This window comes from Dermacentor silvarum, chromosome 5, assembly GCF_013339745.2.
Source record: "Dermacentor silvarum isolate Dsil-2018 chromosome 5, BIME_Dsil_1.4, whole genome shotgun sequence".
Taxonomy (NCBI): domain Eukaryota; kingdom Metazoa; phylum Arthropoda; class Arachnida; order Ixodida; family Ixodidae; genus Dermacentor; species Dermacentor silvarum.
Genome location: NC_051158.1, coordinates 99849558 through 99875806, shown reverse-complemented (window position 1 = coordinate 99875806; position 26249 = coordinate 99849558). Strand labels below are relative to the sequence as shown.

The following is a 26249-nucleotide window of genomic DNA, read 5'->3' as shown; positions in this document are numbered from 1 at the left end:
TTTCGTATGCTTTGTTTTGACGCGCGTCGGCAGAGCACACTTCGGCGGCTTGTAGCTGTGCAAGTTCGAATCTTGCGCCAGTCTGAACCGGCGAGCTGATTGGAGGCATGGAGGAAGGAACCATGATTGGAGGTGCAAAGAGGGATGGCACCCCAACAAGCTACACTTCCGTCTTCACAAACATGACGTCAGGACCACCTTTTCTCCATACAGTTGACTTCCGGTCACGCTGCTTTCGAGCGAAACCTCAGCTGGACCTGAGCTGCCGGTGCTACTGCTACGCATCTGGAACAAAGGTGAGTTATGTACGATTACCTGTTCTTTTGCGGACACTTAATTCGAGGAACAACTGTGTTTGCAAAGTCGTGTGGTATAACGTGATCTCGAAATTTCAGTCAGCGCGAAACGGTCTGCATGCAGTCTCACAGAGATCGCTGGATAATCTATTCGTGCCTTCGATGAGCAATTCTGAAGTTCCTATGTGCTGCCCGTTGTTGATATTATAGATTGCCACCGTTGGTAATGCACAACAGGCGTGTGTTTAGTCGCGATGCGAAAACAACTTGGAGGACGCTCTTCGAGTGGAACGCGATAGCATTCAAAGATCCCTGACCGCGTCCCACGCTTCCCGGCAACATGGAACCGTTGCCGTAATGTTTACCTGGAAACGCTGGCCGTCTATGCAGCTGCAGCTGTTGCCTGGATTTCCGCGAAGTGAGAAAACAATGCTGTGCCGCTTACGCTTGAGTGTTGCATTCACCAATGCTTACACGTGTTTTATTGGAATGGCTGATAGCGCCGAGTGTAATGCCTGCGGTGTCGATGAGACTATACCTACTGCACTACTGCCCATCTTTTCAAAACGAAAGAAATGACCTCTGCAACGTTCTCAATAGGCTGGATAGAAGACCGTTCACCTTGACCAAGATCTTGGGACCATGGCCTCGAATATCACAGCTGCAAAAGGCCACAAAAGCGCTGCTGCGATTTTTGAAAACTACAGGACTGAGTGACCGTCTATGGGGAGCCGGACTGATTGATCGTCAGTGATAAAGCAGAGAGCTGTTGCTACGTCGGCGATATCCACAGCGGACTTTCTATTCTCTTATCTCTCTTCCCTTTTCCCTTCCCCCAGTGTAGGGTAGCCATCCGGGCTCAGTCCTGGTTAACCTCCCTGCCTTTCATTAAATCATTTTCTCTCTCTCTCTGGAAACGCTGGCGGCGAACGCTATATATGCACAAAGGCAAGCTTTCTGGTTCTTTTTCTTTCCCCGGCACAGCACGCGCCGCCTCTGCTCAAACAGCAGCTGGAAAAGAGGTCTGTGTTGGAGTTTACGCTTAACAGAATTGTTTTCTCGTGTATTCAAATTACAATCCGACGCTATCATGTCTCTAGGTTGTGTGTGAGTTGTACTTTACGAATTTTCTGACGCATTTTACTTTTAGAAATTCAATTATCTGACGCCTAGCCACGCGGAAGGCCTGCGTTGATCGGGATGCGTGGTTCAGAATTTTTCTCATAGGGACAACGCCGCTGACACCCGTGTTTTCTGCGACACGGAGCCCTTAACGCTCTCGCGTTAAAGTAGCCACTTCCAACGTGCCAACACTTGCATACCCATTCAACTGTCAGTGCGCCGAATGCTGTCTCATGGTTCTTCTTTTCTCCACCTTTATTGGATTATTATAGGTTATGCGTCTCTTATGCGGGTGTTACGGCAAGGTCGTGCCATTGTGCTTTAGCAGTGGTCACGCACATGGCTGCATTTCTTTCCCTTCCTCACTGCCTGTGCTGACCACTCCAGCTGAAATGATCAGCACTTTCCATATGTTCCACTTAGATTGTGACCGTACATTTCCTTCACTTAAAGCTCGTTAGCAGCTCTGATGTGTGAGCTGTAGAGTTGTGCCATGCTATGTGTACGTGGTGAGCGAGCAGGTAAATAAGCTCGCTTCCCTGATGCTGTCACTTGCGAGTGCGCTGCCAAAGGTGAACATGTGTGAGTGCACGAATCAGCTCCTTATACCCAAGTCCGTTACTTTCCTTGTTCATGTCGTAACGGCACGTTTGTGCTCATGAAGAAGAAGGACGAGGGAGAAGAGGAGGCCCTTGTTTTTGCTGTGGCGGCCTCGCCCCATCCAGTGCTCTAACGCCGAGCCTTCTAAATAAGTGTCTCCCGCCGTGTAATGATATATCATGTGCATAACTTCGCATCCGTGATCGACATTGTGAAAATACAAAGGCGGTAGGTAGATTGCACAGGCAGTATGTCTGCCTTAATTTTTGTCTATGCTGTTTATAGTATATCAATTACGGAATACCTCGACAAACTCCACGCAATAATAAGAAATTATTTCTCAGTTGCGTGAGGAGCGCATGTTTTACTTTGTGGCAGTTATGTGGTGAAGTGCCTTAGGCCCATATTCCTGGATTCATTTGTCTAATTCGTTTTCCTCTGCTACTGCTGTCTTTACAGCTTCAGCTGATGTTTGTTGTGCCCGTCAAGATCTAGGCTATCTCTACATCGTTGACAACCAATAGCTGCAAGTGCTGATTGCTGCTGGTTGGCTCAGTCCAGAATCTGGTATGTATATTCATTTGCTCCAGGCGTGCTGTTGCTTCTAGTAGTACTTGAGCTGCTCCAGTAAAGGAGGATTGAATTAATGGTAGTTTGAGTGATGTATGACACCCTATCACCATCGTGCTATGCAGGTGGCAAGGCATGTTCAGATTTAATCCACTAAGCAGGGGCGTAGCCAGGGGGGGGGGTTCAACCCCCCCCCCCCCGAAATTTTTTCCGCAACCCCCTCCCCCCCCTCGCCCCACTTGCTCACCCTTTGTTCTCGTCGCTTCGCACTGACATAATTCAAAGAACCGGTGCTACTATCACAATTTCATTCCTGGGCGCTTCCGTTTGGGTTGGTAATTTACAGCGAATCATTTCTGCATATGGAAAAAAAAACTGTCATGGTGTTTGTCAAGGCTTTGACACTCTCTGAGGTTCTGGGCAAGAATGTGGCGGCCACATTCTGAAGCAACAAATGCGGCAGCCGCTTTTTAAATGAAGGCGAAAATGCTCGAGGCCCGTTTACTTAGATTTAGGTGCACGTTAAAGACCCCAGGTGGTCGAAATTTCCGGTATACATTTCTGCCGCTTCCCTTCAGGTGCCGGTTAGGCCTGCGCTCGCGCAGGATAAGTCTGCAGCGCGAAACGTCTCTTGTTTGCGATTGCGTCCCTACGGAAGGCTGGTAGTTACTGTTGTGTTGAATCCCAAACCAGCAATGTACACACGAAGGGGTTGATGCCAGCAGTGAAATTCCACCGCCTCGCAACAGAATGCACGAAACAGACAGCCGACAAGCATGGATAGGATTACTGTTGTGCGCAGTACAGCGTAAGTAAACACTTGTTGCAGGCGCTGACAGTTCTCGTCGGAGTTCACGCGTCCTGAGAAATTGATTATGTGCACTATGCACTGAACAAGACCGGAGTTCATTCCTGCATCACTAGTACACCAAACAGTCGAGATTCTGTGAGGTACGAGGCCGCTTCCTGTTTGCACCGGCGTAAGTGAAGCAGAAATGAGTTGCACGCACTAGAGCACTGCACGGGCTCAGGCTTACCCGAAAGCCCAGGCTGGGCCAGGCCGGGTAGAGCAGTTTTTTCACGGGCTCGGGCCGGGCTCAGGCACTGCATGTGCTTTTTGACCCGGGCCCGGGCCGGGCTCGGGCTTTCTGGTGGTGTGCATGTAACGTGCAGCGAGTTATCCTCGCGCGTCTCGACTCTGAAAAACATGTCTTTTTCGGTCTCTGGCCGGGTTCAGGCCGGTTTCGAGCCGGGCTCGGGCCTAAGGTAAAGGGGTGGCGGGCCAAGCCGGCCGGGTAACTTAGAAAATTTCCGGGCCCGGGCCGGGCCCAAGTCTCCCTATAAATTTTTTGGTCGGGCTCGGGAGGGCAGCCCAACGTAAAAACGGGCCCGGGCCGCGCCCGGGCTTAAATAATCGGCCCTTGCAGTGCTCTAGGACGCACTACTTAAAATTCGTACACATGCCATATCTATGCTGTGCGGTGAAATATTCTGTACAATTCTGAATCTGTTGACGTAAAGGCAAATAATGGCTGCACACTCGCACACAGCGGCCCATGCACTTGCCGCAGGAAATGCAACCCTCTCGTATGAGGGAGTAGGGCGACGAAAGCTTCGAAAAAAAAAAAAAAAGCCTTACGGGCGTTTTCGCGCGTACTTAAGTTTTCTAGCGCAAAGACACAGCGAACAAGCTATTGCTATGGGAGTAGGTATAGCCTGGTCACGCATGAGCATGAATTTTCACGTGTATAGCCGACCTTGACTTGTGAAACGCACTTCGCCCCGACGAGGACGACGCCATCTACGTTTAACGAAGATGAATAATTAATGATGTCTTCTACGATCGGGCGGGTCGTCTTAATGATGCGTTTTCGAAGACTGGTCCACTCAGTGGCGCGATGAGAGACCGTTGCTCCGAATGGCCACTGTACCTGTCGTACTATACTGTATTTTACTAAGCTTACGTTACTTTTTACCTAATTTCTTCACAAGCACACGCGAGGGGGGGGGGGGGTCCCATGTCTGTGATATACATGTATAAAGTCAGCTTAAACTACCAATACGTATTATCGATCACGTCACGTAGAGGAAAGCAGCCACTTGCCCCCCCCCCCCGGTGGGCCGGTGAACCTCCCCCGAAAAAAATTTCTGGCTACGCCCCTGCCACTAAGACTGGCCATTTATCTGTTGGAAGTTCCCACAATGGCATTAAACGCGTATGTAAACTTGTGTAGGACAAAACACTTATTGTATTGCACTTGATGCCTGATGCCATCACAAAAGATACAGTCGAATACGAATCCAGAAAATTTGTTTCCAGCTGTCCCGAGACAATAAGTCGTCGAGAAATTATTGCGTTGCGAACTACCAACGATCGTCCTCAGCTGTGAGCAATTTCCCTGTGGGACTACTGTTGCTTACCAATGTCTTCTGCGTCAGGGCCACCATCACTTTCCAGTTGCATCCTCAATGTCTGACTCATTGTCATAAGACTAATTAGGTTAGGTTAGGTGTTAGTTTAGGTTAGGTCTTGTACACAAGGAATGCCATTTGGCCTAAACAATCTCTTAAATTGTTTCAACAACATCAGAAATAGCGCTGCAGGTATGCTTAGCTGTCTCAGTGTTTGCCTGAGTTGTGATCGGCAACTGATGGTACATTGTTTGCATGGTGGCAGATTATTGCAACTTTTCCACTTGCTCTGGGCTTTATGTGTGGCAGTGTGCTGTACTCTGCATTTCATTCTGGCATGGACATGTTGCTGCGATGAAATCTTCTGAAGTGAATATCTTTCTTTTGCTCTTTCGACCGTTTTCGTTATTAGTTGGAGGTCTGTGGTGGTCAGACTCTGCTAGGAAAACATTCGTTCGCTGTCTTTTGTTCTTTCATTCGCTTGTTCTTTTGTTCGTTCACCAGCTCGTTTGTTCGTTTGGGCTATTCAATTATGTTGACAATCATTATTGATGGGCTCTGCGCATTTTTTCTGCCCACAAGTTCACACTCTAATTTGCTGAACAAGGCACCAGCAATCTTACCAACGAGAGATTAGGGCTTGCACTCTTGCTTGCTAACACTGTTGTACCTTCGGAGGTCAAAATGCATCTTTGATAAGTTTTCCCTCACCTCCGTTACTACAGAAACCCATTTCTTATTCTGTGTTCATAACATAATGTTTTTATGAACCTTTAATTAAACTATCTCTTCTTTATCGCAGTTAAATGCCTGAAGTCCCCCGTCGCCTTTCGTAAACAGGGATTATGACAAAATGGGTTCGGCTGATATCAACACAGCATAGGCTAACATTATGTTTGTCCCCTCTTCTCCAGCCACACCCAGCATGTCCTGCTATAGTTCTCTATATTGCTGTGTCTTGTCAGTGTTTGTTAAGCTAATTTGATCACAGCAGTGCATCTAATTGCTCAAACAAATATGTAGCTTTAAAACTGGAAGATTAAGATACCATAATGAATGAAACCATAACTAGGCTGACTTCAGAAGCAGCAATTGAATTGGGAAGTAAGGCACAAAGGCAGCAGGTAGAAAAAGCTCTCCCAAGCAACAAATAAACTAATAAAGAAACGACACAGCATGAAAGTGTGCATATGGCAGCCATTATCTAACTACGACCGGGAGCTTACCACTGTCGTTGAAAAGAAAAGTAGAATAATTGCATTCTACTTGTGCTAACATATGGAGCAGAAACTTGGAGGTTAACAAAGAAGCTTGAGATCAAATGAACAACTTAAGAACGAGCGATGGAACGAAAAATGTTAGGTGCAACTTGAAGAGACAGGAAGAGAGCGGTGTGGACCTGAAAGCAAATGGGAGTAGCCGACATTCTAGTTGGCAATAAAAGGAAAAAAATGGAGCTGGGCAGGCCATGTAATGCGTAGGACAGATAACCGGTGGTCTATTGGAGTTACAGAATGGGTGCTAAGGAAAGAAAAGCACAGTCGAGGACGACAGAAAGTTGGTGAGATGTTGGAATTAAGAAATATGCAGGCGCAACTTGGAATCAGCTAGACACGGGTAAATACAGATCACTGGGAGAGGCCACCCAAGGTCATTGAAGAGTGGCACATACCGAGTGCCACTTACCCAGTGACCCAACTTGGTGTCAAAGAGGTTTGTTGAAGAGCGACACAGACTCATTGTTAAATGCTCAGTTACCCAAGTTGGTTTTGAATCCAGTTCCTCAGCACAGCAACCAGATGCTCTACCCATTTGAACATAGCCTACCCAGTGACCCAAGTTGGCAAGAAAGAGGTTAGGTGCCGACAAAAATACGTATATACAGACGTACATAGATACAGACCTACCACTAAACTGAGTGAAAAAGAAAAAATGAACTTTGGCAAGCAATGTAAATGTGTAGGGCATGTAACCAATGGTCTATGAAAGCTACTGAAAGGGTAACAATGGAACTGACATGCAATCGTGGACAGGAGACAACTAGGTCGTGCGTAGTGAGTGAGTAAACTTTGTTTTGGAGACCATGCTGTTGATGCCCGAAGGTGGGCGGCCACCCTATTCCAGGTAGCCATGGCCCTGTGCTGGTAGCCTGAGCCAGTTCACCAGCCGTAGCTGGTCCTCAGGTCTTGGGCTTGTCAGTTGGGCCTCCCACTGGTCTTCTGTTGGTGCTTGGTAGTGCACGTTAAAGAACCCCAGGTGGTCAAAATTAATCCGGAGCCCTCCACTACGGTGTGCCTGGTTTTGGCACGTAAAAGCCCACAAAGAAGAAGAATAGGCATTGTCCGCGGGTTCTTTTTGCATTCCCAGACCATGTGGTAAAGGGTGTTTGGTGTACTGCGGAATTGGCAGTCTCTTGTGAATGTTGAGGGGTACATCACATGTAGTAGAGTGCCGTGGGGGTAATTGTCCATCTGAAGTAGGCGTAGTATGACGGTTTCTTCTCTGTTAAGCTTGGTGTGTGGTGGCAGATATTCCCGCCTGTTCTTCTTGTGATGTTCTAGAATGTTGTAATATTTGCTTTCTATAATTTCGTCTTGTTCTGACGGTAGACGATGTCCTGGTGGGGTTGCCCGGCGTAATTGTTCTCGGGCGGGAGCCGCTTGGTTTCCCACCAAGGATTCGTGTCCTAGGGTCCAGAAAATATACATTTCAGGTATGTCTTGGCTCTTGATCATGTTGAGTTTCTTCCTGCCCGAAAATGGCGACAGGCTGCCTGCGAGTCTGATGACGATGATCGGCAGGTCCGTATGGTCCCATCGGGAGGTCCGTATGGCCATTGATATGGTGACTTGTTTGGCTATGTCAATGCCCCTAGCAACTACTGATGCAGTTGCTATCTTTTCGTTTTGCTTGTTAGTTACGCAGGCAACATATCTCCCTGCCTTGTACCTGGCGGCGTCCATGTACCTTATGGCATTGTCCACGGGGTGCTTTCCTTGTTTAGCATTTTTTTTTTGTGGTGCGGTATGCAATAGAAAGGAAGTGTGATGAAATAGAATATTTACATACAAGGGATGGTGTCGGCTGGCACAGGACATAGGCTAACTGGGAATCCTACAGTGGGCATTAAATAGGCTGATGGCGATGACCTTAGAATCTTGCAGTCACTGTTCATTAATTGAACTGCACCAATAGCTTTATAATGTGTGAGATGAAAAAGTGTCTGAGATATGTTTACTATCGTAAACCTTCCACAAAAAAAGAGGTTGCCCTGCTTTCGGGTATTCAATGTGTATTGTCCCTTGTAGCCCTTTAGGAATACTGAACCAAAAGGGTTATCTTGTGTTCCATGGCTATGCATTGTAATCTGACTCCATCTTTTTCATTGATGTATTTACCTCTTCTTGATGCTGTAACAAGACTGCAATCACCCAAATTATTTTCTGCAGGCCTCACAAATGCGATGAGCCTAGCTGAAAGTATCACTGCCAAAATGGCATGCCATGCCCTTTCCAAGGTCGTCGGTCAAGTCGAGATTGGCACGCAGTGCAGCTTGTCTCTGGCTGACAAGTCTGTTGGGTGCTCCTTCAAAGCAGGAAGTGAGTCTAGGAGCGTGCAGACTACAGAGACTGTGGAGCGGTTAAGGACCACCTCAGGTGGGCAGTAACCATCACTTCTTACTTTTGCTTGCTTGTGTGAGTCTGTGGTAAGTGGCGAGCAGGTCGTGCCTAGCTTGGCACAGTCTTCTCAAGTGTGTATGACATTCTTCTTCTGAGCACCACTTAGCATGTTTGTGATTCTTGTCTACATTCTGATTGGGGCAAAATGCAAACATACTGCTCTACTGAGCACAGTGAAGGACCTTAGATGGTAGAGCTTAATCCACAGCCCTGATGTCTGTTGTAGCCCTTACATTGCTTTATGATAGCGTTACACCCAGTGTGTCTCTTAGTTACGCCTAAATCCGCAATTAGTGTAAGAACGTGAATATAGATCAATGCGGAAGGTAAGTTGACCCCTTTACTGGAGGTGAATAAAATTGAAACAAAAAATTTTAAATCCTATAACTACAAAACATACTTTGGTATATCGGTATACTCATTCATTGAGAGAGAAGAGAACTTCAGGGAACTGTCAGAATTCTTGTTCTGGGACAGCTTTGAGTCACAACATCCCACAGCACATGACAAAGCATGCACAACTCTGTCATCAGGTAATGAGCAGCTTGCACTGGGCACCTGAGGTGCACACCAGCAATCACTTCAGTTGACCTGTAGGTGTCTTGAGGTGACTGCTTGTCCATGCACTCGTTTTGATTGTCTTCCGTCGATAGCAGCTTCAGGTTTTTTGCAGTGTTTGCAGACTGCAGTGGCCGACGGGACTTGTTCTATAATGCCAGTTTGTCCCAGCAGATAGTTATTCTTCCACAGCACTCTTCTTACAATGTGCTAGAAGCTCATCCACCTTTGCTGATGCAAAAAGTGAAACCTTTTCACTTCGAGGAATGATACACTAGTGAGCAATTCAATTGCCTTCGCAATGAATCGAATCTGCTGTCATTGGGAGAATTCGTGCACAGTGCTCGCAAAAAATTTCCACCACAATGTCTTCAAGTTCACTGGCTCACTGTCGGCACTCCTCAGTCACATATGGTCAGTGGTACTGTTTGTATTGCCTCTTGTGCGCATTGTGGTTTGCTTCAGCTGCACACCGCGATGCTAGGCTTAGCTGCTTCAACAACCAATCGTCTTGAGTGGTTTCATCGCCAGCTGCTACCGATTTCGCCAACACCGCCTTCGTCGTCCGCATCCAACTCGATAAAGGCTTCGAAGCGAGGAAATTACAGCAGATGGACAATGGAAAAGGAGGACACCATTATCAGGCAAGCGCAAAGTGGCCCGTTGCAAGCGGATGTCACAAAAGAATTAGAAATTTCGAAGCCGACAATATCGGACTATATAAACAACAAGGTGAAGATTTCGGAAGCTGCGAAAAATATGCTGGATTGTGACAGAAGAATGTCAGCCAAGATGCCCACCCAAAACTTGAAGCTATTCTGATGTGGCTCAAAGCCACGATCGCTATGCAAGTGCCGGTGTCCGGTGATGTTTTAAATAAAAAGACAGAAACCATGGCACTTCAGATGAACATTGAGGGCTTTAAGTTTAGTGATGGCTGGGTCCGAAATGTAAGAAGAGAAGCAACTTAAGCTGTAAGAAGATGTGTGGTGAAAGTTCCGCTGTGGACGAGTCGGCCGTTGAAAGTTATCGTTGTGGTAGGCCCCAGTTATTGCTCCAACAGTTAGTGCCAGAAGACACATTTAATTGTGATGAAACAGGGCTGTTTTATAAGTTGCTACCTGAAGAAACACTTGCGTTCACTGGTGACCCTTGCCAAAGTGGCAAGCACAGGAAGGAACGGCTGACCGTCCTCGTCGCCAGCAACATTCTTGGAACTGAAAAGCTTCCGATGCTTGTTAGCAGTAAATGCTTGAAGAGTGCTTCCGAGATGCTTAAAGAAAGCGCGTGTTCATGTGCTGTACGAAGCCAACTAGAAGGCGTGGATAATGCAACTTATCTTCAAAGGGGGGTGGGCAGTGCTACCTGAACGCAGGACAAAGTAGACAATTCATATCGTCTACTTCCTTTGTCCTTCGTCCGGGTAGCACTGCCCACCCCCCTAAGAACATGTTCAGTTACCAACTCGCCCAGCTTGCTGTGTTAATCTTTTCAAAAAATGCATTTGGAATCTGGAGAAGTTTGAGCGCCAAGGATGCAGGGTTCCAATGCTAGTGGACAACTTAATTGCGCGTGGCCATGCCAAGGACCTCAAAGCTATGCATGTGGAATTCTTGCCACCAAACTCAACATCACTGCTACAGCCGATGGACCAAGGGATTACCTGGACTCTCAAGCAGCTCTATCGGTCACGTGTGCTTAGTCACATGGTGCTATACGTGGACAGTAGCAAGAGCTAAAAGCAGGCCTAGCAATCCCACCCCCAGCGTTGTTGCACTGTTGCTCTAGCAACAGCCAATCGTAAGGCTTCTCAGCATGCTGGCGTGATGAGCCATTAGCAGGGCCGCTTGCAATGCAGACTTTGTTTAACTGGCCCCTGATTTATTTATTTTGTGCTTGCGCTCTTTCTATGTGGTCATCGAAGGCAAGGAGTGCGGTAAGGAAAGGCGGAACTTGGAGCTTTCGAACGATACCAAGATGGTGGCGCTCAGCGGTGGGAAAGACTAAATATGGCTCCATGAACTCTGCTGTTTTTGCGCAATTATGAACTCCTTTCTTGCCGTCCACACTGACATAACTTTTTTTAAACAGTTGCAGTGTGTTTTCAGCTATCATATGTGACCCTTAGTTATACACACGTGCACACTCCGTCCCCGGTCAAGGTACAAGCACCGAGATCTCTAATAACTGTTCTGGCAGCCATTCAGAACTGTTTCTGATGTTGCTGTGGCAATTTGAGGCCTTCCTGACTGTTTTCATGGCTGTTTTGTTTTACAGCGAAGCTGTTTATGACTAGGCTTCCCTGCATTTTTTGTGTGTGTGTGTGCAAAAATGTAGGCCGATCCTGGCAATACAGTAAAAGCTCGTTAATTCAAATTTCGCGGGGACGCCCAATGAGTTTGAATTAAACTGAAATTTGAACTAACGAAATTCATTGAAAAAACAGCAGGAATTGAGACCGGGTTGTTGGAAAATCACTCAAAATATTTACTTGCGAAAATAATCCGTGATCGCTGTCTGTTTCTCTTCTTTGAATGCGATCGCCATAGCCTTGTTTTCCAACGCGCGAACGTGGCAGAAAGCATCCTCTGCGTCTTCCTCGAAGCTGAAGAATAGACGCGCGACACGCATAGCCTCCATTAGTTCCAAAGCTGAGGGCCGCGTGGGTGCATCATCCTCTTCGTCATCCGCACCTACATCGACGACGGGCGCTTCTCCACCAGTCACCTGCGCGATGATATCATCGTCGGTGATTGTGCCGCAGACCGCTGCACAGCAATCTGCATCGACGTAGTCGTCGAAGGTCACGTCCTCCAGCGCATCCCGCAATCCGGCAGGAATGATCACGGCCTCGCGCTCCTCGGGCTCGCAAGCTGTGCCCTCATTGGTCACACAAAAGCCACTGTGGTGGAAGCAATTGGCAACAGTTGTTGCCGTGACCTGATCCCAGGCCCGCACCAACATATGCAAGGCCGTGAGCAGCGTCACATCGTAGCGACAAGGCACCGAACGACTTCGTAGCTCTGACGTACACGAGGCCTAGCGACTGAATGTGCGGCACACAAAGGACACGGAGACTACGCAGACACGTCCGGCACGAACCACCACACGATGCGAAGTGCGAGCGCAATGACGACAGTGACGCTGCTGCGCTCGCGCCATCTATCGTTGAGCCTTGAAAGCTTGCGGCGGCAGTATAAAATACCACCACGCAGCGGCGCGCAGTTCGAATTATCAATAGAGGAGCCGATGCGCGCGTGAACTAACGAGTTGGTTAACCCATAGACGCCTATATAATGTGGCCGGACCATGACCATCAGTTCGAATTAACCCGAAAGTTCGAATTAAGGAGGTGCGAATTAACGAGCTTTCACTGTAGTGCAGAAAGGATTCAAGTGCAATTGCACATACCCCTGTGGACTCAGGGTGGTGGGCTCTGGGACAAGGGTAACAGGAACAAGGGTAACAGATACTACGATCGGATCTTAGCCCAAAAGGCCGACCTGCATTGGCCATGTCTAAGTTCGCCCCGCCCTCTCTTTGTCCGCGTTCCAACCGCTTGCGTGCCTAGTTTCCTGCCACTCTCCCAGGGCGACAGCACTGTCGCGCGTGTATATAAGACAAGGTGCCATTCTTTATTTTAAATTATACTTCTCTTTCGTCGTAATGTGGAGGCTGCGTGTAGTGCACACTGCCGGCAGCGATTGCATTCTCGTGTCTGTTCTGGTGTCGCTATTCATAGGCACGTTGCTCCTCGAGATTCCGGGCTATACGCGGCCTCCCCACTCTGTGTCACCTCTGTGTCGTGTGCTAAACAGCTTCACTGGTCATCCACCTTCACACAGTGGAATGGCGCATGATTTTTTTTTTTTTTGTGGTCCCTTGAAAAACAGATCAGTGGGGTTCTGATGCATTACAGTAAAGTAAATAAACTAGATATTTTGGTATATCTGATAGAGGTAACAGAACTGGAAGTAGGATTGTAAATGTGTTAACAGTAACTGAGTGGCATTCTGGTGTCACATGTAAGAGGTCGCCCGTGGCGAGAAAATAGGACGACGAAGATCGTGGAGCGTTCTGAACGGCGCGAGTGCTCGAGGCACGCGAGCCGAGGTGTAATCCGCGAGGGAGAAGCATCGAAGCATTATTATCGACGTGGCTCTTGAGCTGGAAGGTCGCCTCGTCAGCCATGCTCTGACGACGGGAGAGCGGAGGACCCGGCCACGAAGTCGTGAGACTGGAAAGGCCGAGGTGTAGCTTTAGTCTTCGGAGACGTCCAGACGAAGCTCCTGGGACCGGCCACTGCTGCTCACGGTGGTTCCGGTCTTCTTCTCGAGAATCCCTCTTCCTCGGCCAAGCCCGTTCAACCGATAATCACCGGGGCACCGAGCCGCCACACAGATCGTCGGAGGGCGAAGAACGCTGCATTAGGGCCTAACCCGACAAGTGACACGTCAGCGGCGGCTACCGGAGCTCCAGCCACGCACTCGGCCAGGTCAATGGAACAGCGAGTCGTCGGTAATTTACGGCATCAGCGACAACCCGAACGAACAAGACGCGAGGCCTAACCCGGCGAGTGACACGTCAGCGGCGGCTACCAGAGCACCAGCCATGTACTCGGCCAGGTCGACGGAACCACGAGGCGTCGGCACTTACGGCACCCACAAAGCTTCGGATGAGATTGACGTGGACTCAACAGGAACTTCGAACCGCCGGTCTGTAAGAACCCGCACTTCCATATTGAGACGCTATTAGGCCGGGGCCAGGGTGGTCAGACTGTCGAGTCTGGGCTAGGACTGACTTAGAGACACTAAGGCGGAGACCGAGGTAGTGCTTTTGATAGCTTTGTATTTAGTCAGAGTTTATGTTTTCTATTGAGTATTTTTGGTTGAGTTATGGTTTGAGTTTTGTGTGCCGCGTGCTTTTATCTTCCTTGTACATATTAAATCCTTGTTTGCTGTGCTGCCAGTCGTCTCTTCTCCATCGAGAGTAGCGCATGTACGCAACTCTCCGGCTCCCAAGCGAGTAGAAGGTGACATCTGGTGTGTCGGGGAAATTACTGCCTACCTTTGAACATCGAAATGGCAATTGCAGAGGCACAGCGTAGTGACAGTGAACTTCGCGACTTGCATGCAAGCTCTAGTTCTTTCTTGCTGTCTGATGTGCCACTGCCCTTCTCCTCTGGTACAATTGTGTGTGATGTGTCTTCTGACTGCATGCGCCCTTTTGTGCCGTCCGCATATCGTCGTCAAATCTTCACTAAGCTGCACGAAGCAAGCCACCCTGGCATCCGCGCCACTCAACGCCTCATCATGTCTCATTTTGTGTGGCCCGGCGTCAACAAAGACGCCCGCCGCTGGGCTCGTGAGTGCTTGCAGTGCCAACGTGCAAAGACAACATGACACACGAAATCTCCCTTTCAAACCTTCCGCTCGCCAGGCTGTCGCTTTGACCATGTGCACATTGACATCGTCGGTCCACTCCCGTCATCGCGCAGAAAGCGCTACATACTCGTGTGGATCGCTATATGCGCTGGCCCGAGGCGTTCCCGCTTCAGAACATCACGGCATCCATCGTAGCCTCATATTTTGTTGCCGGATGAATCTCTCACTTTGGCTGCCCCAGTATTCTTACTACAGACCGTGGCCGTCAGTTTGAGTCTGAAATATTCAGAACACTGACATGTATCCTCGGCGTACGGCACGTCCACACAACGGCATACCACCCCTCCGCAAATGGAATGGTCGAACGACTGCACTGACAGTTGAAGGCTGCACTCATCGCTCGCAACGCCCGAACTTCATGGGTTGACGAGCTTCCCTCGTGATGCTCGGAATTCGCTCAGCGATTAAAGAAGACCTCGGGTGCACTGCAGTTGAAATGGTGTATGGCACCTCCCTTCGCCTGCCCGGTGAATTCTTTGCCCCGGCTCCTGCCCCCAACCTGTCGCCGCCTGACTACATCGAGCGGCTTCGGCACCTGTGTCAACGTCTGCGACCAACGCCCGCAAGACAACCGTCCAACTACGATGTCTTCGTAAACAGAGACCTTGCTTCATCAAGTCACGTCTTTGTGCGACGCAAGGACATCTGGCCATCTCTTACGGCACTGTACGAAGGCCCTTGCAAGGTGCTTGGGCATACCGACAAGACCTTCACTGTGACAGTAAAGAGCCGCACGGACGTTGTAGCGATCGACCGCGTAAAACCTGCGTACATGCCAAACTCAACTGTTTCGGTTCCGCTTCCCGAAAGTTAAACAGTTGAATCGGCGCGAAACGCACCTAATAAAACATCCTTGTCTTCCATGGGGGGAAGACAAGGATGAACATGGACGAGGATGACAAGGACTGCTCTCTCAGAGCTGTAGGAATCCGTGAAGGTCTTCGAACACTCCGCATTCTCGCTTAGTAATGTTTCACCTTTCTGAAAATTTTATATGTGGACTTCACAAACAGGGTCATGAGACATTCAAATGCAGAAATACTGAGTAAATTAAAAAAGACCATTAGGAGTTCTTTGTTTCATCATACTTGAAACCACCCCAAGATTTCGCAAATCAAAAAAAGAGAAGAAAGCTTGTCAATAAATTTAGCATCTGTGTTCTTTTTTTTTGCATTTCATAATAACCTTTACTTACTTTTGTTTTATTTGTGCAGCATCGAGGCCTTCTATTTCTCCATCGACTGCCAAATGTGACAAATCAAAGAAAGGATGCCTCCACCGATGTCACCTATGTGACTATGAGACTGATAAACGATATCGTCTGAAAGCACATGCCAGCGTCCATACTGGCGAGAAGCCATTTAAGTGCCCCTCATGCCCTCAGAGCTTCTCATTAAAGGATGCCCTAAACCGTCACCTGTGCATCCACACGGGTGAGCGGCCATTTCAATGCCCTTTATGCCTTCAGAGCTTCTCACAAAAAGCCCACCTGAAAAGCCACCTGCACACCCACACAGGTGAGAAGCCATTTCAGTGCCCTTCATGCTCTCAGGGCTTCTCACAAAAGGGCAACCTGGAATCCCACCTGCGCACCCACACAGGCGAGAAGCCGTTTCAGTGCCCTTCATGCCTTCAGAGCTTCTCACAACAATCCCACCTGAAAGGTCACCTGCGCACCCACACAGGCGAGAAGCCATTTCAGTGCCCTTCGTGCCTTCAGAGCTTCTCGCAAAAATCCCACCTGAAAGCCCACCTGCGCATCCACACAGGCGAGAGGCCATATCAGTGCCCTTCATGCTCTCAAAGCTTCTCACAAAAGAGCAACCTTATGAAACACCTGCGCAGACAGCACCATGATAATGTAGGGTAGGTCAACAGCCGTGTTGAACTAGTCTGAATTAAAAATCTACAGACGTGTACCATGTTGCATAGGGTTCTACTGCATCTGGTAAAAGTCTCCATGTGCTCTTAAGGGGCCCTGGAACACTTTTTGGAGCGATAGCTCTACTATTCCAGGTGCAAACCCAGAAAACGTCTGGTTCCGTAAATCTGACCTTCAAGCTTAGCCAAGGTCAAACTGGGACTTACCCTGCTAGTACTGGTGGCTACTGTGTATGCCGCGTGGGCGCCCATATCTTGAAAGCAATCTGTGATGTGGAGAAAGTGCGTGGTTGCACGGGCCTCATCTTCAAAGTTATCTGCGATGTGCACAAAGTACGCCGAGTGCTGGTGGCTTCGTATGCGCTGTGCTTTCGACGCTTAGTTCGCGTTGAAGCGAGTTGCAGCATGAAGGCCAAGTTGCTCGCTGGTGCTGCCGTGCCAAGAAGCATCTGTGTGTTGTCTTGTGGTGGAGTTGTAGATGTGGTAGTTGCTGACTGCGCCGAGAAGCGTCGTCCTTTCCCAAAGCAAGCTAAACTGTGCTATCACTCGACAAACTTGGTTTCACCACGTTGAACCACGGCACATTCTTTTTGGCTCACCATATTTGCTCTAGATCTTTTCTCAGCATGTCATAGAACATAGAGCAAAAGAAGTTATGAAAACTGACCCACACAAAGCCGTTATAGCTGAGAAAAAAGTCATAATGCAATTTAACCTCGATATAATGAAGCCGATAAAATCTGCAATTGGCTTTGTTATATTGTAACTTTTCAATATTCGAAAAGTATTAAATATATGTTTCGATCCCAAACATTACTGTTTGCATTCACCTACAATATATGTATGTTCATTGTAATATTTATTATTACACTACAGATGTCTGAATTATCTACTTTCTAAGTTCTGTGTTCTAAAAAAATGTTTTTTCAATTTTGTCTTTTGGCACATATGAACTTGTTCTGTTAGACCCATTCATGTATGTGGTGCCTATGGGCTCTGGTATACCGTATTTACTTCAATCTAACGCGCACTTTTTTCTGATAACATGAATTCAAAAATTGTGTGCGCGTTAGAATCGAGTACGATCCTAAATTTTCATTACCATATCGCCATCGGCATTTCAATATGGCCACCTTGTACGCGCTTCGAGCCTAGCTGCCGCAGCTTCCTCCATGTGATGTGGTACATGTGCTTAGGCTTTAGTATACCGTCTATCTTCCCGTTTTCTGCGTTTGCTCTATCAACATGAAGTGTCAAGTTCATCATGACGCCGCATTTAAAAGGAAAGTGATTATGTGTGCGGAGAGGGACAGAAATCAGGCCGCATCATGGGTGTTTGGAGAATCTGAAACTGGCGTGTGGGACTGGCGCAGACAGGAGAGGATTTTTCCCAGTAAAGCAACACGGAAGGGTTTCAGTGTACCGAAGCAGAGTATTCTGCGACGATCCACTTTGGCAATACGATCACCTTGGCCCTATCTTGAAAGCGATCTGCGATGGGGAGAAAGTCCGCCGTGCACTCTGTTTCCGCCGCTTATAGTTCGCGTTGAAGTGAGAGGCACCTAGCACGAAGGTCACTTCACTCGCTGCTGCTGAGTTTCCTCAAGCTGGCGTTTTGACAGCGAGTGTCCGCGGACATCCAGTGTGATGTGTTCATGTTTGCTATGCACACTGACACTATGCTGGTTAATTTAGTTAGTAAGCGAATGTTTACAAGTTTATACAGCCGTTAAAACTTCGTACAGCTATCTACTAATTTGCAATTGCAATCGATGCTTTGCCTTTCGGGCGAAACTGCAACTTTTTTAAAAATTTATCGCAACTTTAGTTGTTTGGGAGTAAATGTTTGTTTTTACATATGAGAAAAGTTATATTTCTGTATGAACGCATGAGGTGTGCAGTACTTAAAGGACTTTTTTTTTTCTCTCTTTTGGTCTAGGAAAACGGGTGCACGTTACAATCGAAGGCGTGTTAGAATTGTGTAAATACGGTACACGGTTCATCCTGGAGACTCTTTTGATCTTATTCTATTCGCACTTTTTTTTATTTACAGATGGGTACTTTTTTAGAGCAATTGATTGTTCAATAAGCTTTCCAATGTCTGTTTCATCAGAGCACCAAATAAACGCCTGTGTTTAAACAGTATTCGTTGTCCGTTCTTGGTATTTCTGTACTTGAATGAAGGCATGCAATGTAGTGATGTTAGCATTTTATTTTATTGGGACTGCAAGAGAAGTTGAGTAATGGCAGTTGGAAGTTCATTATTAGCACAGAAAGAACTTATTTTAACTAATCTACATGAGTAAATTAAGTCTTGATTCAAATGCCAAAGTCCCCAATGCCTAATTCATTCATACATTTTATTTCAACTGCTGTATTAGTATTTCTATAAGCACTGGTGTGACATATATCTGTAGAAATATTTGTATAAAATTTACGTTTTTACTCAAGCGTACAATAGCACCTGCACTGTATAATAAATTTGTGTGCAGAAGGCAAGAAATTAAGCCAATCCTGTTTTTTGACATTTGGAAAGATTCTGTCTAAATTGCAGTTGTGCCAGTCTCTCATCAAAAATTTTGTCACCAGCAAAATTGTGCACATGAAATGTTTTTAAGATAATTAATTTTAGGAATTAACTGTTTTGAGGGTGTGCAAATATTTGATGCTTTCGAATAGGCACTTCATAAATACAAATATTTTCTAACAGCCTTCAAACACTTAAAACATTACCTGTGCACAAATAAACCTCAAATAGAAGCAAAAGCGCAATAAATTTCGCCCCCGTGGCGATAGAATAGGCATAAAATATGAGAATGTGCGTAGTAGAGGCTGTATACGTTGCTCAGGGAGCTAGACTTCACTGGCTATACAGCGATCATTTGCCCTCTCCGAAGAGCCCTTTGTTTGCGAGCAATTTCCTCATTTGTTACTTATGCTTCATTTGTGCTTTTAGTAAACAATGCTTCATGACGGGTGACGGAACAACAGGAACGTGCCAGTGTTATGAACACGAGGATGTGCACATTGTTTTTTATAAATATTTTGATAATAGCTGTTCATTCTTTGAAAACTAGTTGAAAAGTGTTCAACTTCTAACTCGTTTCACTTCTGCCACCGTTCGATTCGTATTCCATTCAATCTGAAAAATAAATTTTGTACCCCACTAGTTTAGGTCTATATTGGGCAACACTGTACACCCATGAACAAAAGTATACGGACCACAGGGTCGCCGAAAAAACTGAATTTCTCCATAATTAACACACATAAAGTGAAATTGACGAGTACACTCGAAAGTTCGCTATGCAAAGTTTGGACTGCAGTCCTCAATTTCAAGTTTCATTTGCAAGCAGTTGAAAAAATCGCCTTTTTCGCGCAATTTATGGTCGGTATACTTTTGCTCACGGGTGTACCTACATGCAATAAATAAACATGCGAGAGGTTTTTTTTGGGGGGGGGGGGGGAGGCAAGTTTCACTTCTAAGGATTACATCCACTCAGCCAATTCGGTGACGCCTTCAGACGTCAGCATGTTACAGCCACGTGAAGAGGCACTTGCACGAACACGTGAGCATTTTAGTGCAGGTTCTTCCTTCAAAGCTTCTTTGTAACTAGTGAACTCAAATAGCAATTGTCTATCGGCACAGTTAAGAGATTTAGGTGTCTATGTATTAAGTAAAATCTGAACTGGGAATATGCATACGTGTGCAGTATGCTGCATGACATTGTTACACAAGCGTTACCATATGCTCGGGTATGTTGAGCTGCCGAGGTAATTCATGGCATGTTCTGGCATTCTCTCGGCCTTGCCATTTGACTGTGCATAGTACGGGGTGCTGGTTACGTGGTCAAACTCATATGCTGCTGCAAATGTTGCAAATTCCCGCGATGCGAACGGTGGGCCGTTGTACAACCTGGCCTCTTGAGGGATCCCGTGCCGTGCAAAGATGCTCTTGGGTATGGCAATGACTGCTTGAGCAGTCACACCCCTTAAAGGGACTAAAGGGAAAAATGATTTCTTCTGTATCAGTAGATTACCCTTCCACAATAACGAAAACACCACTCTTACTGCGAGAAGCCGCTTGGTAAGCCAAAAAGAAACGAAAAACGGAGGCGAGTGGCGACGCTACCTTGAAGTTCCTGCACCAGCTCACCGTGACGTCATGGATTTTGACAGCGTCTTCTAGGTCCCAGTTAAATTTTTAGCGGTAAAGATTGACTACATTGTGTTCTAAAGGAGCCCAAGACTGAATATGGCAAGTTTCACAAACTTTTATTGAGCCAACGTGGTCCAAATATGAAAAATTACTTTAGAATTTTTGACGTCGCACTTAAGTGCTGACGTCGGGGTTACCACGCGAAATAAAAAAAAAAAAAACTTTGACCTTCATTTTCTCTTCTAATAATTTACCTATTGCAGTGTAATTAACGACAGCAGAGTTCTCGAAGAATACTTTATCAGTCTAAGTTGATTTATTGTTTTGCTTTAAGCTAATCACCTCGAGAAACCTAGAGTAGTAGTCGACCATGAGAATGTATGTTTGGCCTTTAAAGTGGCACAAGTCCAAGCCAAGAAGTTCTGAGGGACATCCAGATAGGCATGTGGGAATCGGAGGTTCAGCCCTGTTGACTCTCGTAGAGGCACATTCTTCCCAGTTGCTGACAACAAAACCGATGTCTGCTGATATACGAGGCTGCCAAACAGAGTCACAAGCCAGAGCCTTGCTCCTGTTGACTGCTTGGTGCTTGGAGTGCCAGCGGTGCTGACAGCAGTGTCAGCAGTGCTGACACTGCTGGCTGGAGTGCAGACGCAATAACAATGCAGGCAACCCTTGAGTAGAAGAATATCGCAGACTGTGAGCTTGTTTTCCACCTATTCATACTTGGTTAGATGCAATGGAATCTTGGATTTCTGGGGCCATCCACGCTGGCAGTAACTGGTAACGGCTTTGCACTTGCTGTTCGAGTCTTGGGCCTGACGCAGTTCCCTTATATTCGAGGTAGGACTTCTGATGAGCAGGAGACTACTTGCGTTGCAAATAGTTCTACCTTGTCTTGGGGGTGCGATGCACTCGGGGGATATGCTCGACAGACAGGGTATCTGCCGTAGCAAGGAGCTTTCTAGGCAAATGTAGCATCCTAAACTGGTATTTCATTGTCTTCAGCCTCAGCCTCTGTATTCGAGGAGGCAACACATCCAGCTCCATCTTTCCGAAGAGCGAAACGAGTGGCGGTCAGTTTCAATGTCGAAACTTATCACCCGGACGAAATCATCAAACCGCTGAATAGCCCATATTGTAGCTAAAGCTTCCTTTTCAGTCTGGCTATTGTGCTGCTCCGTCTCGGTCGTGGACCTTGAATCAAAAGCGACCTGGCGACTCTCTCCTGAAGGTTGCGTCTGCAACAAGACCGCACCAAGTCCAAAAGAGCTTGTGTTTGCGGAAATTGTGGTAGCAAAGGCTGGATGGTATTTGGCCATGCAGCGATTTGATGTCAAGAGTCCTTTAACTCTAGTGAATGCTGCCTCTTGATCGTGTTGGAGGGCCCGGATGGGTGCTGTGACGTTAGAAATGTGCGGCAAGAATCTGGCTAGGTGACTCACCATTCCCAACAATCGTCTGACTCCTGCCACATCCTTAGCAGCTTCCATGGCTTTAAAACACCTGGACTTTGCCCAGATTGGGCCTAAAGCCTTTGGCTGAGACCAACTCTGAGGAAGGAGACCTCTGAGACCTCAAAATATATTTTCCTGGTTGAGTGTGACGCCAGCCTTCTTAAGTCATGCCAACACTTGGTCAATTTTGGTGTCGTGTTCTTGGTGGGTGCGCCCAAAAACATCCTCTATCATATTCACCACCCCTGATTTACCTTCAAGGAATCTGGCCATTTGCTTTTGAAAGTATTCGGGCGCGGAGGTGATGTCGAAGGGCAGCCGGAAAAAGCAATAACGGCCAAAAGGGGTTATAAAGGTAGTCAGCTACTGGAATTTGGGGGACATTTATACCTGGGTGGAAGCTTATGGTTGCATCGAGCCTCAAAAATATAGTTGTATCGCCAAGGACTTTCTCCACAGTTGGAAGAATGACGCGCTCTCTCAGGACCACCTTGTTCAGCTGTGTCAAGTCGATGCATAGTCGATAAGACGCATCCTTTTTACGCACATTGACGAGGCCGGAGCTCCAGGGTGTGGAACTGACTACTCAGCATATCACGCTTGCCTTCTGCAGTTTATCCAGTTGACTTCATATAGTCCCACGCAGTGGTATAGGAATCCTATCTGGAACGATTAGTGAAAATGTACAGCATCGACTCTTAGACGGATGGTGTTCTTGTTTTTGAGTGTGCCGAGTTCACGGAAGAGATCGGCATGCAGGGTTGCTGCTGGAGCTTCGAGTTCACTGAGAAACTTGGTAACTGCAAGAGCTTGCAATGCCAGTAAATATAGGAGAGGCACGATGAGGGACTTTGACAATGTAAAGTTGCTGAGTGCTGATTTTTCCTTGCCATTAGAAGTTGCGCCAAATATGAGCCGAGCACACATAGTGACTGGCCCCCTAGGCCTGTGAGCGGAGTGTCCGCCTTGTCAAGTTGCGCTGGCAGCGTAGGAACATCGCTTGGAACCCGCGGAAACTTCGACTCCCGAGTTGACCTTAAACGGCGTGGTGTAGTCGTCATCAGTTACGTCCACAAATTTTCTCTTTACAGGTGCACCGATGGCCAGAACTTGGATGGAGCTGAGCTTGGCCCGCATGGTCTTGCGCAAGACAGACTTCGGCAAAATTGCCTTTTTTTTAAGAAGTTAAAGACGGACTGTCGTGCTGGGCAGTCGGAAGTGTGAGCGAATTGTGAGCGGAAGTGTGAGCAAAAATTGCATGTCAGCTGCTTTCGTGGGCGCTCAGGTTGATGTAGCAGCGGGCAAGACTTTGCGTTATTGTGGCAACGGGAGGCTGACTCGCTGGGTTTAGCGGCATCTGTATGAAGCTCGCGGGAATGCTCGCTGCCCAAGTGCGACAACTTTCATTCCTTATCTGCGTCTTTAGATTGACGCGCCTGCGTCCAAGCATCTTTTTGAGTGTTAACTTCGCATTACGACACAGCTACACCGATAGCTGCGAGTCACGCCGGCTAACGACGAACCAGTCGTGCACTAGCCTTCCTTCTATCTCAGCTGAAGGATGGTTGCAACGTTTGACTAGCCAGCAGAGCTCAGAGCAATAATTATCAGCACTTCTGTCGGGCATCTGAACCCGTTTGTGGATGCGTGAGGATTCATACAACTCGTACAAAAAAAAAAAAAAACTCGGTTCCAGGGGAATGAAGTGGGCAGTGAAATGACCAATAGACAATTTTAGTTTAACCTTACCGTAATAGTGGGGTTAAGGGAAATAGCGTTACCAATTTGCCATCACATCATCATCACATATATACAACCAACCACGTCCAGGGGAGCCACGAACTTGTGGCATTCTTACAGAACAGTGGTGCCCTCTACACCACTATCGGGCAAATACCAAGTTTTTTTTGTATGAATATATCTTCACCTTGCTGCACATCACAGGGCTTGTTTGTGCAATCCCTTGATCTGTACAATGGTATGCTGAGTCTTGAGCTTTACCTTGATCTTCTTGTCTAAAAAAAAAAAAAAAAGTTAAACATTCCGTTAGGAAATATAATCTTTGGTCCTACAACTTTTCTTTTTCTCCCATCTTTATCAGTGACGCCGTCAACCGCTTGTGACTTTGTTCAAACAGAGTGCACCTCTGGGAAATATACGGTAATTGAAGTATTACTAACGTGCAGGATCTTTCTGATATGCCTTCATGAGCTCATCTGTTTTGTTGCTACTCCTGCCCAAGATCATAATGTGTAAAAGCATGGCTCACGTGAGCAGCCAGTGTGCGCTACACCATCCTATTTACTCAAATTATTTCAATGCGCCCTCAGATAGTCATTTAAGCATTGGCCCATTTGACCCACAGAGAACTTGCCACAGCTGAGAGGTATCTCATAGACCACCCCACAGCACAATGTACAAAATGGTTGGCATGACTTTTCATACACCCTTGCCTTGTGGTACGAGAACACAATTGGGCTAATTTGATGAGTGCGTAAAAAACTACTGGGACACTGTGTCTAGCAGGCACATTCTTGAAGCTGTGTCTAAATTGGTGCACACATATGACAACCTCAGGTTTAGTGGCATCTGTTCCTGTTATGGCTGATTGGCAAGTCCTTGTCAAGCTGTTCTTCAGCTTTAAAAGAATTGATTCGGCTGTAGCACACATGACCTGTAGGGTAAACCTGCTTTTAAGAGCCTGTCGATATGATCTGCCTCATTTCGCCATCAGTGATAAATAATTGACTCTCGTTACTGTAGCACCTACCTACAGATAGTTCAAGGTGATCCCTATTTGGTCCCAAAACATGGACACCGTCGCCTTACCTGCAGAAATTGGGTTGGAATTCCTTGGGTTGAGGGGAACAAATGTATTTACTTTTCTTAGTTTTGAGATTCTATAAAAATAACCGGTGCCAATTCATTAAGAGTAGCCTACAGTGTCAGAACTGACCAATCACTGTGGCCTGTAGTGTCTACCATGCCTGGTCAGTGTCGAAAGTGTATAGGCTTCTGACACCGCCCAGGCAGCGCGTCGGAGCGAGAACTATCAAAGCCTTGCGCTGCAAATTGAGTCAACACTGGCACAGAGGGACTGGTCTGCCAGCGTTGTGCTATCATCGAAACTGCAAGCTGCAGAAGACCAGGACGAAGGTGTACCCAGACGGTACATCGAAATCGTGGTGCATTACAATCTTGGCAGCCGGTTTCTTCCACTGCACCACAAATTGATGAGAGGAGGCCATTCTGTGGAGAAGGCTATGGATGTGTAAGCATGTTTACACACAGGACACTGTTTCATAAGTTGTATCCGAACTTGCTATGACTACGCCTGCAAAAAATGCTCAGCGCCGTGCATGTTCTACCATATGGTATCATAGTGCGCACACACGACACTGCCTCCCATCCTCCAACCCCCTACACCAGAGCAGTGGGAGGACCTTCTGACCAGCTTGTGCCCTGAAGACCAGCTTTGACTGGAGTACAACGGGCAGCGAGAAACTGCAGCATCCTGGTCTAAGGACACCACCCACGTGGGGAGGACCACAGTCATCTGCTCTTTAAGTAAAGTTGGGGGGGCATACGTGACCGTATGCCCCCACTTTGATAATTCATGATGTGGGTGTATGAAGCTCGTCGAAAAATGTTGGCGCGAGCGCTAGAACACGGCTAAACTGTCATGACGGATGATGGATGACCTTGATAAGAATAAGCGAGCGGCACGGCGGGTGACGTCATCGGCATAGCTGGCATGGTGCCAACTCGCATAGGTGGTGTGGAGTGGATGGCTTCATTGCCTGACATAACTTGGCACTCAGAGAGGCAAGTAATCAGTTCTGTATCAGCGCTTAGAAAGAGCTGTCGGTGGTTCATCAGTGTTAAGTACTATGGATGAAGCTGAATTAGTAACTAGTAGTATGAACGCAGTTGAAGTGGTATCTTGCAGCTGAATAGCAATCTAGAAAGACCGAGATGCAACAGAAGCGCTGTCTTAGAACAACGCAAGTCTACCGAACCAGAAGTCGTTGCTCTGGTCAGAAGATGAGGAAACAACAGCTGTGGATCCTGTT

General features: G+C 47.2%; 2 protein-coding genes across 6 annotated transcripts in view; one reads left to right on the top strand and one right to left on the bottom strand.

Moving 5' to 3' along the window:
* The window catches only part of LOC119453641 (oocyte zinc finger protein XlCOF6), a 791503-nt gene that overhangs the window by 101920 nt on the left and 663334 nt on the right, over positions 1 to 26249 (bottom strand). The window lies entirely within an intron of this gene.
* LOC119453647 (zinc finger protein OZF-like) overlaps positions 1 to 26249 on the top strand; it is a 204964-nt gene that overhangs the window by 162924 nt on the left and 15791 nt on the right. For 2 of the 5 annotated variants that reach the window (XM_049668314.1, XM_049668313.1), the window contains 2 exons: positions 8450 to 8656; positions 15897 to 16199. In XM_049668314.1, coding sequence (XP_049524271.1) covers positions 8464 to 8656; positions 15897 to 16199 — 496 coding nt within the window. In that variant the 5' untranslated portion in view covers positions 8450 to 8463. Of the gene's footprint in view, positions 1 to 228; positions 297 to 2477; positions 2586 to 8449; positions 8657 to 15896; positions 16200 to 26249 lie in introns of those variants that run through there. The other 3 variants (XM_049668315.1, XM_049668317.1, XM_049668316.1) reach the window with 3 other exon arrangements.